Source organism: Salvelinus alpinus, chromosome 19 (assembly GCF_045679555.1).
Source record: "Salvelinus alpinus chromosome 19, SLU_Salpinus.1, whole genome shotgun sequence".
Classification (NCBI taxonomy): Eukaryota; Metazoa; Chordata; class Actinopteri; order Salmoniformes; family Salmonidae; genus Salvelinus; species Salvelinus alpinus.
Genome location: NC_092104.1, coordinates 43,567,143 through 43,584,180, shown reverse-complemented (window position 1 = coordinate 43,584,180; position 17,038 = coordinate 43,567,143). Strand labels below are relative to the sequence as shown.

The 17,038-nt window shown below is 43.1% G+C and overlaps 1 protein-coding gene across 1 annotated transcript in view; it reads right to left on the bottom strand.

Moving 5' to 3' along the window:
- The window catches only part of LOC139545673 (nuclear receptor ROR-beta-like), a 32,419-nt gene that overhangs the window by 3,913 nt on the left and 11,468 nt on the right, over positions 1-17,038 (bottom strand). Inside the window, exons 2-9 of the mRNA XM_071353676.1 lie at positions 4,292-4,377; positions 3,948-4,089; positions 2,988-3,416; positions 2,117-2,238; positions 1,048-1,180; positions 777-884; positions 527-637; positions 77-189 (exon numbers count right to left, since the gene is read on the bottom strand). Of these exons, the coding sequence (XP_071209777.1) occupies positions 77-189; positions 527-637; positions 777-884; positions 1,048-1,180; positions 2,117-2,238; positions 2,988-3,416; positions 3,948-4,089; positions 4,292-4,377 (1,244 nt within the window). The remainder of the gene's footprint in view (positions 1-76; positions 190-526; positions 638-776; positions 885-1,047; positions 1,181-2,116; positions 2,239-2,987; positions 3,417-3,947; positions 4,090-4,291; positions 4,378-17,038) is intronic.

The window sequence follows — 17,038 nt, the reverse complement described above, 5'->3', positions numbered from 1 at the left end:
TGACGCTCTTCGATGTTAAGCCTCACAACAGATGTACTGTATGAGGCTCAGTGATCTGAGTGGTGATGCGCCCTACCTTAGCCAGCGTGTCCTCATCCATGTGGTTCTTCTGCATGATGTGCTGCAGCGCAAAGTAGATCTTCTCCTGGAGCTTCTGCACCTTCCTGGGCTCCATCAGCCATGGCCGGTCTGACAAAGGAACACGCAACCACATCACGTCAATCAATCAAATGTATTTATAAAGCCGTTTTTACATCAGCAGATGGCACAAAGTGCTTATACAGAAACCCAGGCTAAAACCCCAAAGAGCAAGCTATGCAGATGTAGAAGCACGGTGGCTACGTAAAACTCCCTGTAAAGGCAGGAATCTAGGAATACATTGTGTCTGTCTTACTACTAATAAAGACAGCTTCAGTAATGTCAGTCACTGTGACCGCAGCATTCTCCAGCCAGGCACTGCCTCAGTAAGGTGTGCCTGTAGGTGGCGGCAGAAGGCTAGATGTGGCTGTGTGTAGTCAGTACTGACCTGTGGAGATGAGCACTGCTGCGGAGAACAGAGCGATCTCCTCCTCAGTGAGCTGCAGAGAGCACAGACTCTTGGCAAAGTCGAACACCGCGCTGACCAGGTCGTCACAGCCTGAGAGAGACAATAGAGAGGTGGTCAATTCATTGTCATAGTTATATCTTGTCCAGGGCATTATGGGTACTGTAGTACATCATGCTACTTAGATGACAGTCGATGAGGTGGTACAGTAGCGCTAGCAGCAGTGCCTTACCTAGTGCTTTGAACATCTGCATGCCGCCGTACTTCCCCTCAAACAGCACTGTGTTGTTGAGCGGGTTAAACGCCCGACACATTCTAACCAGGACCACCTCCAGACAACCTAGATAGAGAGAGAGAGAGATGTTGATGACTTTTTGCTAATCCAATATGTTTTTCATGTTGGTGCTACATCATTGATACATTTCTTTATTTTTTTTTAAAGGACGTGGAAACGTGGTTGTTTCAAGCAGCTTGTTTCCAGTGGGTCAGCAGTGCCAGCTCACCTGACTTGAGCAGAAGGATCTGGTCATTCTGGCACAGCTCCATGAAGCCTGAGATGCGCTTGGCAAACTCCACCACATACTGGATGGCATGGGTGATCTGGATGGCACACTGCTGCCACAGCATGTCTCGCGTCTGCAGAAAAATACACACGTTGGCAAGTTCGGGACTTCTGTGCAGACCTATCGACGCGTGTAATGACAGCTCGTATACACACTTTTCAAACACTGCTATAGCACTTCCGCAAGTGCAAACAAACACAAACCGTATTTTACACACATGTTTATGCCACAGGACTATGCACACAAGACACGCAGAATTGTATTTGGGTAAGTCCTCCCTTTTTAACAGTTCAATGAAGTACAATACAGGAATTGGGAAAATGCATACTTAGAAAATAGTCAGCTCCCTCGCTACTCAGAATATCCAAAGTACAATATCAGCAAATTGCTTTTGTGTGTTCTATAGTGTCTGTCTGTAAGATGAATCTCTATGGAGAATATTTCAAAGGGTTCTTCTGTAATGACCCATAATCCATTAGACATAGAGGAATGAGAGAAGTCACGGTGATATAAAGGAACTAGTGCTGTTTCACACACACACACACACACACACACAGGCGGAGAAAAGGAGCGAGAGAGCGATAGAAACAGAAGAAGGAGAAACGAGCAGAGAAAGAGAGAACTTGAGGGGGAAAAAAGAGACAGAAAGAGAGGGGGGGTGAGATTCTATAGACAACCAGAGTTTGGGAGAGAATGAGGGCAGTTGGTATAGGGAACAAAAGAGACATTGGATGACAATAGAGTTGGGAGGTGCTCAGAGGTTGTACTGTAGGTTAGTGAGCAGTGTAAACTCGGCTGGTCACAAGGAACACACACACACCACAGGAGGCTGCTGATGGGAGGACGGCTCATAATAATGGCCGGAAACGGTGCAAATGGAATGGCATCAAACACCTGGAAACCATGGAAACCATTCTCCTGATTCTGATCCAGTCATTTCCACGAGCCCATCCTCCTCAATTAAGGTGCCACCAACCTCCTGTGAGGTACACACACTAGTCACACTCACTTTGCTCTGGTACATCTTGATGTCATCGTAGGAGTGTGTCTGCCAGGCCAGCTGCTGGAGCTCATCTGCTGTGTACTGACAGGTCTCCAGGTGAGACTTTATAATGTTCTGGGCGATACGATCTATGGAGGGAGAGGGGGTGAAGATACAGAGTCAGACACACTTTGATCGCAATTCGAGCAAAACGGTAGTTTACCATTCATTGTCTATGGAGCATGAAACCGATGAACCGTACACACGCTTAATGAAAACTAACTTTATTCAACTTCCGAAGGCTTCAGTCCTCATGCAACTTTCTATGTAGTCTCGTCCACCAGCCTGGGGACAAAGTTTATTTTTATGTATCTGAATCTGAATTGTAGAAAATAATTGTTGGGGCTAATTGAAACGGGGTGGAGAAAACAGCAGAACGGATCTTTAAAAGAATCAGCTAATGTATTGTGTACCCCCATCCAAGTATGTGACAACTCCAATAGAGAGTGCACTTGTAAAACTGTGTTCAGCTGAGTTGGCATTGCAACCTTAGTAAGGCAGGCAACACTCAAGCTTCACTCTGCAATTTGACAGGGTGTTTCTTGCATTGATGGGCTGAGCTTCAATATGATGCAGGGTCAGCTCACTCACTCGCACCAACCCCCCCCCCCTAAGAAAGTCTGATCTCAGGTCCCTCACACTGCTTATCACACTGACAGCTTATCACACTTAGCCTCGCCATGACACCTTCCTGTTCAAATCCTCAACTAAGGCCTGGTGTCTTCCTGCCCCGTACAACACTCGGGCCTCATTATGTCATGCACCTAATGTTTTTGAAGGCGGCACTGATGGTCCAATTTAACACCTGTGAATAAACTTAACCCTAACCCTTAGTTACCTAGCTCTCCCATGCTGACATTGCTTGGCGCCAGCTGACTGTCCTGGTAGGAGCTGTAGTTGAACAGGTTGGTCACAGGGGTCAGGTCGTACACAGGCTCCTGTTTTATGTGCTTCATGCCCGCCATGTCCAGGCCTGACTGATCCGGGGAGGGCTGGGTGGAGTCCATACTGTGGTAGTAGCCGCCGGGGGCACCACCGTTCACCTGGCCCTTGGGAAGCTCGATGACGTGGCCGTTGGCGTAGGTGCCTCCGATCTCGTGGTTGAGGGTGTTGAGGCCGTTGGTCAGGCTGGAGGAGTAGACGCGCGCCAGGGCCTCGGCCTCACCAGTCTGCTGCTGCCGCTCATTCAGGATCCGCTGCTGGTGCTTCTGCACCTCAGCGTACAGGCTGTCTCGCTGCTTCTTTGACATGCGGCCAAACTTCACCGCTACGCACAGAGGGAGGGATCTTTATTAGTCACATTGTGTTTGGTTTCTCTCTCAGCTTCACCTGTGATTTTACATTCCAGAGATTACAATAGTATTTGACAATCTTAAAGGGATAGTTCGGGATTTTGTCAATGACGACCTTTTATCTACTTCCATAGAGTCAGAAACTTGTGGATACCATTTCTGTTTCTGCGCGAAGGAAGTTTGAGGTAGTTTCGCAAGCCAATGCGTTAGCGCTATCTTAGTGCAAAGACCGGAAGTCCAGATACAGCTAGCATGCTAGCTGTAACCAAAGACTTTCAGTTTTTGCGCTAAGCTAGTTAGCATTGGCTCGCGAAACTACCTCTAACTTCCTTCATATTGGACGCAGAGACAAATTATATCCATGAGTTCAGCTGACTCTAGGGAAATAGATGAAGGGCTTCATTGTCAAAATCACAAACTATCCCTTTAAGTAAGCAAGTGTCTACACTTGTGTTTGTGTATGTATTTGTGTGTACGTTCGTGTGTGTGTGTCGAAGCGGTCTCACCATCTCTGGACATTCCGAGTGCGAGACACTTCTGTAAGCGGCAGTGTTGGCAGCGGTTTCGGTTGGTCCTGTCGATCAGACAGTTCCTCTGGCGAGGGCAGGAGTATGCAGCGTTGTTCTGCTGACTACGTCTGAAGAACCCCTACAGGACAATCACAAACACGAGCGGTCAGTCAATGTTTTGGAAATAAAGGAAAAGACGTGAAAAGAATACAAAATAATAGAATAGAAGAGATCTCACGGAGAGTAGGAAGGAGACAGCGGAATAGGAAAGAAGATTTAAAACAAAATGACAGAGGAGAAGGATGGACAGAGGGAACCACAGAGCTGTGTTGACAACTCACTTTGCAGCCCTCACACGTGATGACTCCATAGTGGATTCCTGATGACTTGTCTCCGCAAATTTTGCATGGTATAACTTCGATTTGGGCTATGGACAGAGAGAGGGGGAGGGGAAAACACACATACCTGAGTTACATAACCGTTTTATTGTATCACACACACTTGCCTGTACTGTACAAGTGTTAATGGCCGCTCAACTTTGCCCCCCACTGTCGGGGGGCTCATTAGTGTGTGTGTGTGTGTGTGTGTGTGTGTGTGTGTGTGTGTGTGTGTTTCTGTCACATATGACCCAATGAGGGGGCACAGCACTCCCAATCAGAAGGAACCTCTCCAGTCAGCAGGTCACTGTGACATTGGGACATCCTGTTGATTTTAGCAGTGGTTTTTTGTAGTGGTAATGACAGGAACACTAGTGACAGACTTTGTCATGAGGACGAACAGGGGTCCTTAGATGTGCTCCCAGGGTTGTAGTGGGGTTACATCACCAAAGTATCTTCCTTTATTCACTCACTCGCATTGTAAACGTAGTGTACTGTAGGACTGGACTGTGTACTGTAGGTCTGAAATCGCCACACACAGAAACCATTAGGAGTGTCCAGTGACCACAGTAACCAGTGTAGCCACGTAGTTCAAGACGGAGAAGGAGAGTGACAGATAGATCAAGCGATAGGTGGCACATATCTGCTGAGACTGCACACTCACTATAAAGAGATTAGACACTCAATCTAATCCTAAATTACTTCCTTCCTCCCAGTCTGTTTCCTTGCGATGCACACTGGCTTATCCAAAGCACCAATTCCCTAATATTCTTTCTGTACCTGAACCTGGTAGACTCAGGTAAGATGGTTATTAAAAGACTAAACAGACATTTCAGGTGATAATAAAACATGTTTTGTTTAGTTACTTTTTTCTTGAAATGTTTCTCTAACTTTACTGCAAGTCAAGCTAGCTTGCACTGCAGAGCAGCAAACGTTAGCTAGTTAAAAGATAGGTTGAATATAAAATAGTGGCTAGCAACCTCAACCTAACAATTACCATCACAATACACTTAAATGGGAGGCAACAGATTATATATATATATATATTACACACACACGACCATTCAAAAGTTAGGGGGTCACTTAGAAATGTCCTTGTTTTTGAAAGAAAAGCATTTTTTTTTTGTCTATTGAAATAACATCAAATTGATCAGACATTGTGTAGACATTGTTAATGTTGTAAATGACTATTGTAGCTGGAAATGGCAGATTTTTTTATGGAATATCTACATAGGCGTACAGAGACCCATTATCAGCAACCATCACTCCTGTGTTCCAATGGCATTTTGTGTTAGCTAATCCAAGTTTATCATTTTAAAAGGCTAATTGATCATTAGAAAATCCTTAGCAATTTTGTTAGCACAGCTGAAAACTGTTGTCTTGATTAAAGAAGCAATAAAACTGGACTTATTTAGACTAGTTGAGTATCTGGAGCATCAGCATTTGTGGGTTCGATTACAGGCTCAAAATGGCCAGAAACAAAGAACTTTCTTCTGAAACTCGTCAGTCTATCCTTCTGAGAAATGAAGTCTATTTCATTCGAGAAATTGCCAAGAAACTGAAGATCTTGTACAACGCTGTGTTCTACTCCCTTCACAGAACAGCACAAACTGGCTCTAGCCAGAATAGAAAGAGGAGTGGGAGGCCCCGGTGCACAACTGATCAAGAGGACAAGTACATTAGAGTGTCTAGTTTGAGAAACAGACTCCTCAAGTCCTCAACTGGCAGCTTCATTAAATAGTAAACACAAAACACCAGTCTCAACGTCAACAGTGAAGAGGCGACTCCGGGATGCTGGCCTTCTAGGCAGTTGACAGTGCATGCCATAGCAAACACCAAGCCATGAGATCGAAGCTCCGAGACAGGATTGTGTTGAGGCACAGATCTAGGGAAGGGTACCAAAATATTTCTGCAGCATTGAAGGTCCCCAAGACAGAGCTCCAAAGTTCCTCTGTGGAGATGGGAGAACCTATCAGAAGGACAACCATCTCTGCAGCACTTATGGTAGAGTGGCCAGACGGAAGCCACTCCGGCGGTAAAAGGCACATTACAGCCCGCTTGGAGTTTACCAAAAGGCACCTAAAGGACTCTCAGACCATGAGAAAAAAGATTCTCTGGTCTGATGACACCAATATTGATATTTTTGGCCTGAATGTCAAGCGCCACATCTGGAGGAAACCTGGCACCATCCCTGTGGTGAAGCATGGTGGTGGCAGCATCATGCTGTGGGGATGTTTTTCAGCGGCAGGGACTGGGAGACTAGTCAGGATCGCGGGAAAGATGAAAGGAGCAAAGTACAGCGAGATCCTTGATGAAAACCTGCTCCAGAGTGATCAGGACCTCAGACTGGGGCGAAGGTTCACCTTCCAACAGGACAACGACCCTTAGCACACTGCCAAGACAACGCAGGAGTAGCTTCGGGACAAGTCTCTGAATGTCCTTGAGTGGCCCAGCCAGAGCCTGGACTTGAACCCGATCGAACATCAATGCAGAGACCTTAAAATAGCAGTGCAGTAACGCTCCCCCATCCAACCTGACACGAGATTGAGAGGATCTGCAGAGAAGAATGGGAGAAACTCCCCAAATACAGGTGTGCCAAGCTTGTAGTGCCATTCCCAAGAAGACTCGAGGCTGTAATCACTGCCAAAGGTTCTTCAACAAAGTACTGAGTAAAGTGTCTGAATACTTATGTAAATGTGATATTTCTGTTTTTTTTTCAAACCTGTTTTTGCTTTGTCATTATGGCTTATTGTGTGTATATTTTTTTATTTCATCCATTTTAGAATAAGGCTGTAACGTAACAAAATGTGGAAAAAGTCTAGGTGTCTGAATACTTTCCGAATGCACTGTATATATACAGTACCAGTCAAAAGCTTGGACACACCTACTCATTCCAGGGTTTTTCTTAATTTTTACTATTTTCTACATTGTAGAATAATAGTGAAGACATTAAAACTTTGAAATAACACATATGGAATCATGTAGTAACCAAAAAAGTGTTAAACAAATCAAAATATATTTTATATTTCAGATTCTTCAAAGTAGCCACCCTTTGCCTTGATGATAGCTTTGCACACTCTTGGCATTCTCTCAACTAGTTTCATGAGGTAATCACCTGGAATGCATTTCAATTAACAGGTGTGCCTTGTTAAAAGTTAACTGGTGGAATTTCTTTCCTTTTTAATGTGTTTGAGCCAATCAGTTGTGTTGTGAAAAGGTAGGGGTGGTATACAGAAGATAGCCCTATTTGGTAAAATACCAAGTCCATATTATGGCAAGAACAGCTCAAATAAGCAAACAGAAACGACAGTCCATCATTACTTTTAGACATGAAGGTCAGTCAATAAGGAAAATTTCAAGAACTTTTCAAGAGTCTCTTATAAAATGGGTTAAAGTCATGTATAGTATCCCTAGTTGTAAAGTAGTAAATAACTTATCAGAAAGTTTTAAACTCTCAAGAGGAGTTAAACAAGGTTGCTCACTATTGGCATATCTATGCTGGTTGAGAGAATGCCAAGAGTGTGCAAAGCTGTCAAGGCAAAGGGTGGCTATTTGAAGAATCTCAAATATAAAATATATTTTGATTTGTTTAACACTTTTTTGGTTACTATATGATTCCAAATGTGTTATTTCATAGTCTTGATATCTTCACTATTCTTCGACAATATATTAATTAGTCAAATAAAGAAAAACCCTTGAATGAGTAGGTGTTTCCCAACTTTTGACTGGTACTGTACCCATATATATATATATTTGTTAAATTATTATTTGTATTAATATTTTCCCCTAACCCTACTACCCCTCCCCTAATTGGAGTAAACTAATGGACAACAACACCTAGGCTTCTACTTCCAGCTTATATATACATTTTATGGACACAATGCATTTTACAGTAGTTATCTTTTGTTTTTAATCCAATCCTTGAGCTTCCCTCAACCCCTCCCATCTATCTCTCAAGACCATCCAGTTTTTCTATTTGCCATATATTTTTCAACTGTGCTGTGATGTTTCACAAAAGTTCTGAACCTTTCTATTCTCATCGATTTTACAGATTGTAAATGAAATATTTTTTTTTTGCCAAAAGTATTATTCAATTATTGATCGATTGTTCCAGTCCTTCAGTCATTCCTGAACCTGCGACCAAAAACAAGCTACAAATGGACAGTACCAAAACAAATTATCTAATGATTGTTTCTTCACAGCAAATGTTGCAGAGCTGGGATGGTTGTATTCCCCATATATATAAAATTATATTGGTTGCAAGAATTTTGTATGATCATTTAAATAGAAAAATATATGTTTTGAACCGGGTGTCGTTTTATGTATCAGTTCATAAAGCATGTGCCACGGAATCGGTACATCGAAAATCTCTTCCCAACTGTTTTGCAATCTATATGGCACAGCTGTCATTTTTTTGGTCCTTAAATGAAACTGGTATATTTTTTATTTATCACAATTTTCTTTAACAAATGTTGGTCTATAATGCAGAGCCTAAAGACAAGTTCCTTACTTTTTTTTAATACTTTTTAAAAACTTTACTTCCACTTGCCTCTTCCATTTTTACGGTAATGCCGTAAAAATGTATTGTAAATCTGTGTGACATAAATAGGACTGGTGGAGTTATGATATAATTTACAAAGATTATACTTTTTTAAACATGTTAAATACTTTTTTAAACATGTTTATTATTTAACATCACTACTCACTTATAGTAATGGTTAATTGTTTACAAGTTGCTAGCTATACCATAAAGCCATCACCAAAAACGACATATTTTCATCTTCCCTGTTTTGGTAACTTCCTGTTCTTCTACGGACTCTGGCTGGACTAAAGACGACGCAAAGATTGAACATTTTCAAAGTATGCGGTGTCCGTCTTCCATTGACATCCGGCACAACGTAATGGAGTGTTTATGGGAATTATGAACAAGGATTTAGGACTCTATTCAATCTGTATCGCTGAAGCGTTACAGATTGCATGTTAGAAATTTAGCGGTCATTTCCAATTGAGGCGACATATGCAGCATTTACCATGAACGCAGTCTCTGTTAACACGGGAACATTGCCTTTAAATTTCAATTACGCTGTAACGCAGAACGTCTGTGAGACGGATTGAATATAGCCCTATTTTCAGTTTCTTAAACAGTAATATTCCACAAATCTACGAGAATGAATAGCCTTCAGATTTAGTCTGAAACAGATAAAAACACATAGCACTTTGATGACCCTGAGAATAGCACAAAACTACTAAAAACAAGGGACCCCAACTGGGTTGTGTTCATTTGGAACCAAACAGAAGAAAAATTGACAGAAACAGGAAGGGACTACCTGGATTTGTCCAATAAGAAATACAAGTTTTCATTTTACGTTGCAAACATTATTTTTACGTGTGCCCTAATGAACACAACCAATTATTCATTACGATCTGTGGTAGAGCAATAGCATAAAAACTGTACACTGTACAAAGTACACAGAGAAATGACATCTAACGTTTTAGCCTATGAATGTAGTAATTTGTGGTCAAAGGCAAAGTCCAAAAGTATGTCTTACCTATGGCATCCGTTTTCATTTTCCACGGAGACACATGCATAAACACATGTAGCCTACACACACCGATCTGTGTTGCAGCTACAACAGGATAACAGGTGTTTTAATGTGCGTGTGGTAATGATTGTGTGCATATTCGTGTTGTGTGGGTGTCTGATTGGTTTACGTCACTGCATTAGCAGTGTTTATGGAGTGTGTGTATGTGGTTTGTATGTCATCTGTGTGTGTATAGTGTCATAATGGGATTAGCTCAGGGAGATAATGACTACTCAAGAGTTGTCTGCTGCCTAAGCTGGAGCTGTCTTGTACCTCTTTACCCAGGGAGGGATGTCCCACTCCCCCCACAAAGCCTGAGTAAGAGAGGCTCCGACTGCGGGTTTAATGACCCTGACCCCTGTAACCACGGAGTCTAAGACCATGTGGTGACACAAGGTTAGTTAGACCCTGACCCCTGTGACCCCGGAGTCTAAGACCATGTGGTGACACAAGATCCTGACCCCACACGACCCAGGACACTATTATGTTCCAGACAGAATCAGCAAGATAGACAGAAACTGAAAGATTGAAGATAACAATGTCCGAATTCATGTATGGGTTATGGAGACTCCATATACTGTAACAGTCTTTGTAACATTCTTTCTGGTGTGGTCAGCCACAGAGGAGGTAGAGTAGGGGTTAAAACTGATGAGGGGTAAGACAAGGCCCTCTGGTGTGGTCAGCCACAGAGGAGGTACAGTAGTGGTTAAAACTGATGAGGGGTAAGACAAGGCCCTCTGGTGTGGTCAGCCACAGAGGAGGTACAGTAGGGGTTAAAACTGATGAGGGGTAAGACAAGGCCCTCTTGAGAGCTGAAAACCCTCAGCAGACAGGACAGTTTGTGCTTACCCCCATTTACATAATCTTCCACTTATTCCTTTCCCTTATCGATTTACAAGCCCTACATACCCATTGTGAACGCGAGCCATTAACTGTGTGTTCAGGGGGTGTGTGTATGTGTGTGTGTGTGGACTGGGACTGAGTGTCATGAAGGAAGGACTCTCTGGGTTTGTTCTAGAGGTGACCCATTTCCACCAGTTCCTGGCCAGTGACAAACTGGGTCAGCGCAGCGGGCTGGACTGGGCCGGACTGGGAAGGAACACACAGTGTGATGCAGTGAAGATGTCTATTTATAGTGTGAAAAACAGGTCAGTTGTGCCTCAGGAAATGGCCGTAATAAACAGAGAACAACACTCTTTGTGTTTGTGTGTGTGTTCAGCCGCTCTCATTTACAACCACGTTCTGCTATATTCCCCAGAATGTCTCTTTGTAGCTCCTTTAGGAACAACTCCTAATTGAACCAAGTATGGACATCTTAAAAACGCATTTATCAACTGACCAGTCTACAGTTTATAATAACGTTTTGAGGGGTGTGTGAACCGACGAAGATTATAATCCGGCTGTCAGTGTTTCTGTGTTCATGTGGGTGAGTGTGTATGAGTGTGTAAGCTTTTGGGTGATTTTGTGTATGTGAATTTGTGTGTAGGCGTCTGTATTCTTATGTGTGTGTTTGAGAGTGTATGTGTGTGTGTGTGTGTGTGTGTGTATAGCCACCGGGCCTGTCAGGTGGAATAAGGAGCCAGTCGTGACAGCTTGGCTGTTGCTAAGACGACCACCCACTCGCTTCTGTCGTCTGGCTGTCAGAGCAATGATTTGCTGAGCTGTCACACACACGCCTACAGGAAGTGATGTCACCAAACTCTAGAGTATTTCTTGCTTACTATCACCATCCTACCCTTCTTACTGCCTCCTCTCACTTGGTGCACCAACACTATGGTCGCAAGTCAAATCAAGTGTCTCTAAAACTGTATTTACGTACTAGTAATGCAGACAGGTACATTGAGTGCAGTTACTACTGTATATATAGAACACCTGCTTAGGGATCCTATTCTACATGAGTTTAGAACAGATAGATAGCATATAGATAGCAGATAAATAGCTGCATGAATGATTCCTAGGCCCTCTGACTGGCTGGCTGTGTGGGCGTGGCTGCCCTTTGACCCTCTGACTGGCTGGCTGTTTGTTATCTAAAGGTTATGTAAGAGTGCAGCGCTGGCGATTCCATGGCTAAGAGGAGCTCAGCCCCACAATCTCCTCAAAGGGAGAGAGAGAGAGAGAGAGAGCAAGAGGGAGACACAGACACCAACAAACAGACAGGTGGGTTACAGTAAAGTAAGGGAGACAGTTTTGTAGGGTAGTCTGGTTGGTGCAGTGAGTGATGTTTAGTGAACTGGCACGTGGAGTGTGTTAATTGATTTTTAATGAAGTGAGGAACTCCACTCAGTCTCCTGGGTTCCCAACTCTCTAAATAGAGCCTTAATTAGCTTCGTTAGAGGAGATGGGAGCATCCGTACATGAGCACTGGCTTACCATAACTCAATTTATAAAGAACACACACACACACACAGAGGATATGAGCACAAAGCAAGACAACATCAAAACCTGAAATTGCCATGTGGTCTCCTGATTAAATGGGCGGAAATTGAAGTTGATGTGCTTGATGTACATATCCCAGAAAACTTCAAAATAGATAGGATGTCGAAACTGTGGAGGGGGAAATACCTGTCCATCTACGGGAAAATTACCCAGATTAATGTTCTATTGATATCGCAGGTTCCATATTTATTCATGGCTCTACTGACTCCAGGAGAGTCCTTTTTCAAGCCATGCAAGACATTTTTTGATTTCTTTTTGATTTGGAATGGCAAACCATTAAATGGCCACCGTTATATTATGAACATGAGTTAGGAGGGTTAAAACGAGGAAATATTAAGGCATTAAACCTCTCTCGAGATGATATTTAAATCCAAACTGGTTTTGCAGCAGACTACTAAGAGAGGCACATCCAAGGTTCAAAGTGGTCTTTTTGCCGTTATACAGATTAAAACCAAACCATTTCCGGTGGATTGATAACGGATCCCTGCTTAAAGTATGATCCTTTTTAAATGAAGCAATACAGAGTTGGTTACAATTCCAATTTTATCCTCCAGAAGAGGCAGAACAAATATCACAGCAAATAATATGCCTAAAACTCCAATGTACTAATAGAGGAAAGATCAAATTTCTTGGGAGAAATGCATAAAATATAATCTTTCTGAATGACATTGTAAATAAGGATGGTAAAATTGTCACACAAGCTATTAACAAAGGTGCTTGGAGATGTATAATTCAATCGCAAATTATAACCAACTCATTGAAGCTCTGCCACAAAAATGGAAGAGGCAATTACTCAAAAGAGAAAGGAATTAAATAATTTGTCTGCCTCCAATGAAAAACAATGCATGGCCTAAAATGATAAATTGTCAAATGTATCAGTTTCACTTAAAGTTGAGAGGTTTGATAACTATGCCGCTTCAAATGCAAGATTGTTGGGAACAGGTTTTTTATGTGCCAAAACCATGGCATCGGGTTTATGAACTGATATACAAAACAACAACTGAAGCATCAATCCGTTCTTTTCAATTGAAGCTATTATATAAATCTGCATCACTTATGATGGCACACCATGCAGAGGGATGTCACCGGTCACCATTCCTTTTCCTGGTAGCCATCGACTGGATCATGAGAAAGACGACAGGGAACAGGCGAAACGGCATACAGTGGTTTCTATGGACACAGTTTGACGACCTCAACTTTGCAGACGATCTAGCACTCCTGTCACACAGTCAATAGCAAATTCAAGATAAAATACCAGACCTGGACACCACATCCTCCCAACTAGGACTCCATATCCACAGAAACAAAACCAAGATAATAAGGCTCAACAACTGTTCAGCCCCTGGTTCGACCGTGATCTTGCAGTTACTCCACCTCCAAGAATTGCATTTGGCGAAAGGCTCGGCACAAGCACACTCAGGCTGACTGGCTATCGTTTAGGCAAATGAGAAATAAGTGCACTCAGGCTATCCGGAAGGCCAAAGGTAGTTACTTTAAGGAGCAGTTATCTCTCTGTGGGTCTAACCCCAAGACGTTCTGGGAAACGGTTAAAAACCTGGAGAATAAACCCTCCTCACAGCTACCCCTGTCCCTTAATGTTGATGTGGTTGTTACTGACAAGAAGCACATGGCTGAGCTCTTTAATCACCACTTCATTAAGTCAGGATTCCTATTTGACTCAGCCATGCCTCCTTGCCCATCCAACATTTCCTCATCTCCCACCCCTTCTAATGAGACTATCCCCGATGCTTCTCTCCATTTTCCCCCTGCCCCGCTACAAAGTTTCTCCCTGCAGGCAGTCACTGAGTCCGAGGTGCTAAAGGATCTCCTTAAACTTGACCCCAAAAATTCATCTGGGTCAGATGGTTTAGACCCTTTCTTCTTTAAGGTTGTTGCCCCTATCATCGCCACGCCTGTCTCTTCTTTTTGGGGAGGTTCCCATTGCTTGGAAGGCAGCCACGGTTCGTCCTTTATTTAAAGGGGGAGATCAAGCTGATCCTAACTGTTATAGGCCTATTTCTATTTTGCCCTTTTTATCAAAAGTGTTGGAAAAACTTGTCAATAATCAACTGACTGGCTTTCTTGATGTCTATAGTATTCTCTTGGGTATGCAATCTGGTTTCCGCTCAGGTTATGGATGTGTTACTGCAACCTTAACGGTCCTCAATGATGTCACTATTGCCCTTGATTCTAAGCAATATTGTGCTGCTATTTTTATTGACCTGGCCAAAGCTTTTGATACGGTAGACCATTCCATTCTTCTGGGCCAGCTAAGGAGTATTGGTGTCTCTGAGGGGTCTTTGGCCTCGTTTGCTAACTACCTCTCTCAATGAGTGCAGTTTATAATGTCAGAAAATCTGCTGTCTCAGCCACTGCCTGTCACCAAGGGAGTACCCCAAGGCTCGATCCTAGGCCCCACGCTCTTCTCAATTTACATCAACAACATAGCTCAGGCAGTAGGAAGCTCTCTCATCTATATATATGGCCCCTCCCCGGATTTTGTGTTAAATGCTCTACAACAAAGCTTTCTTAGTGTCCAACAAGCTTTCTCTACCCTTAACCTTGTTCTGAACACCTCCAAAACAAAGGTCATGTGGTTTGGTTTCCTCTATCGTAATCGCGCCTCTTTCACCCCAGCTGCCAAACTAACCCTGATTCAGATGACCATCCTACCCATGCTAGATTATGGAGACACAATTCAATGATCGGCAGGTAAGGGTGCTCTAGAGCGGCTAGATGTTCTTTACCATTCGGCCATCAGATTTTCCACCAATGCTCCTTATAGGACACATCACTGCACTCTATACTCCTCTGTAAACTGGTCATCTCTGTATACCCGTCGCAAGACCCACTGGTTGATGCTTATTTATAAAACCCTCTTAGGCCTCACTCCCCCCTATCTGAGATATCTACTGCAGCCCTCATCCTCCACATACAACACCCGTTCTGCCAGTCACATTCTGTTAAATGTCCCCAAAGCACACATCCCTAAGTCACTCCTCTTTTCTGTTTGCTGCAGCTAGCGACTGGAACGAGCTGCAACAAACACTCAAACTGGATAGTTTTATCTCAATCTCTTCATTCAAAGACTCAATCATGGACACTCTTAGACAGTTGTGGCTGCTTTGTGTGATGTATTGCTGTCTCTACCTTCTTGCCCTTTGTGCTGTTGTCTGTGCCCAATAATGTTTGTACCATATTCTGTGCCGCTACCATGTTGTGTTGCTACGATGTTGTTGTTATGTTGTGTTGCTACCATGCTGTGTTGTCATGCGTTGCTGCCTTGCTATGTTGTAGTCTTAGGTCTCTTTATGTGTATAGTGTTGTCTCTCTTGTTGTGATGTGTGTTTGGTCCTATATTTATATTGTATTAATTTATTTTAATCCCAGGCCCCCATCCCTGCAGGAGGCCTTTTGCCTTTTGTTAGGTCTTCATTGTAAATACGAATTTTTTCTTAACTGACCTGTCTAGTTAAATAAAGGTTAAATAAAACAACAAATCCAAATGTCCAATCACCCTCAAAGAACCACTGGAGGATGTGATCCCCTTCACCTACCTGGGCAGCATTATCATCAAACAAGGCATGGCAGGTAGCATAGCATTTATGAGCGTTGGGCCAGCAAGACAAAGGTTGCTGTTTTGAATCCCTGAAATGGCAAGGTGGAAAAATCTGCTGTTCTGCCCTCGAGCAAGGCAGTTAACCTCCAACAACCACTGCTCCCCGGGTGCCGATGACGTCGATTAAGGCAGCCCCATGCACATCTCTGATTCAGAGGGGTTGGATTAAATGCAGAAGACACATTTCGGTTGAATGCATTCAGTTGTGCAACTGACCAGGTATCCCTAACTGAGGAGGATGTAAAGGCCAGACAACAAAAAGCAAGAATAACCTTAGTTTCCCTAAGAAACATCTGGAGCTCCAAGAATATAAACACACAAATCTGTCTTTTCAACAGCAATGTTAAGTCAGTGCTGCTGTATGGCTTGGAAACATGGAGGACAACTAAAGTCACAATAACAACAACCTTCATAAACAAGTGCCTGCGACGCATCCTTAACAACAAATGGATGGACAGAGTCAGTAACATTGACCTGTGGGAGCCCACCAACCAGGTATCGGTGGAAGAGGAGATCCAGAGGAGAAGATGGGGATGATGATGATGATGATGATGATGATGATGATTCGGCCACACCCTTTGAAAGCCCCCCCCTCCAACATCACCAGGCAAACTCTATCGTGGAACTCACAAGGGGAAAAAAAGAGGGCTCCCGAGAAACACTTGGAGGCAGGAGCTTGAGGCAGATACAAGGAGAACCAGTATGGGGTGGAACGAGCCTGAGAACACTGCCTAGAACAGTGATGGAGAGGAGTCGTCAATGCAGTGGTGGAAAATGTACCCAATTGTCATACTTGAGTACAAGTAAATATACCTTAATAGAAAATGACTCAAGTAAAAGTGAAAGTCACTCATTAAAATGTTTCTTGATTATTTGGTTTTAAATTTACTTAAGTGTCAAAAGTAAATGTAATCGATATACTTAAGTATCAAAATAAATCATTTTAAATTCCTTTTATTAAGCAAAACAGACGGCACGATTTTCTTCTTGTTTCTTTTATTTACGGATAGACGGGCATATTCCAACACCAAGACATCATTTACAAACGAAGCGTTTGTGTTTAGTGAGTCCGCC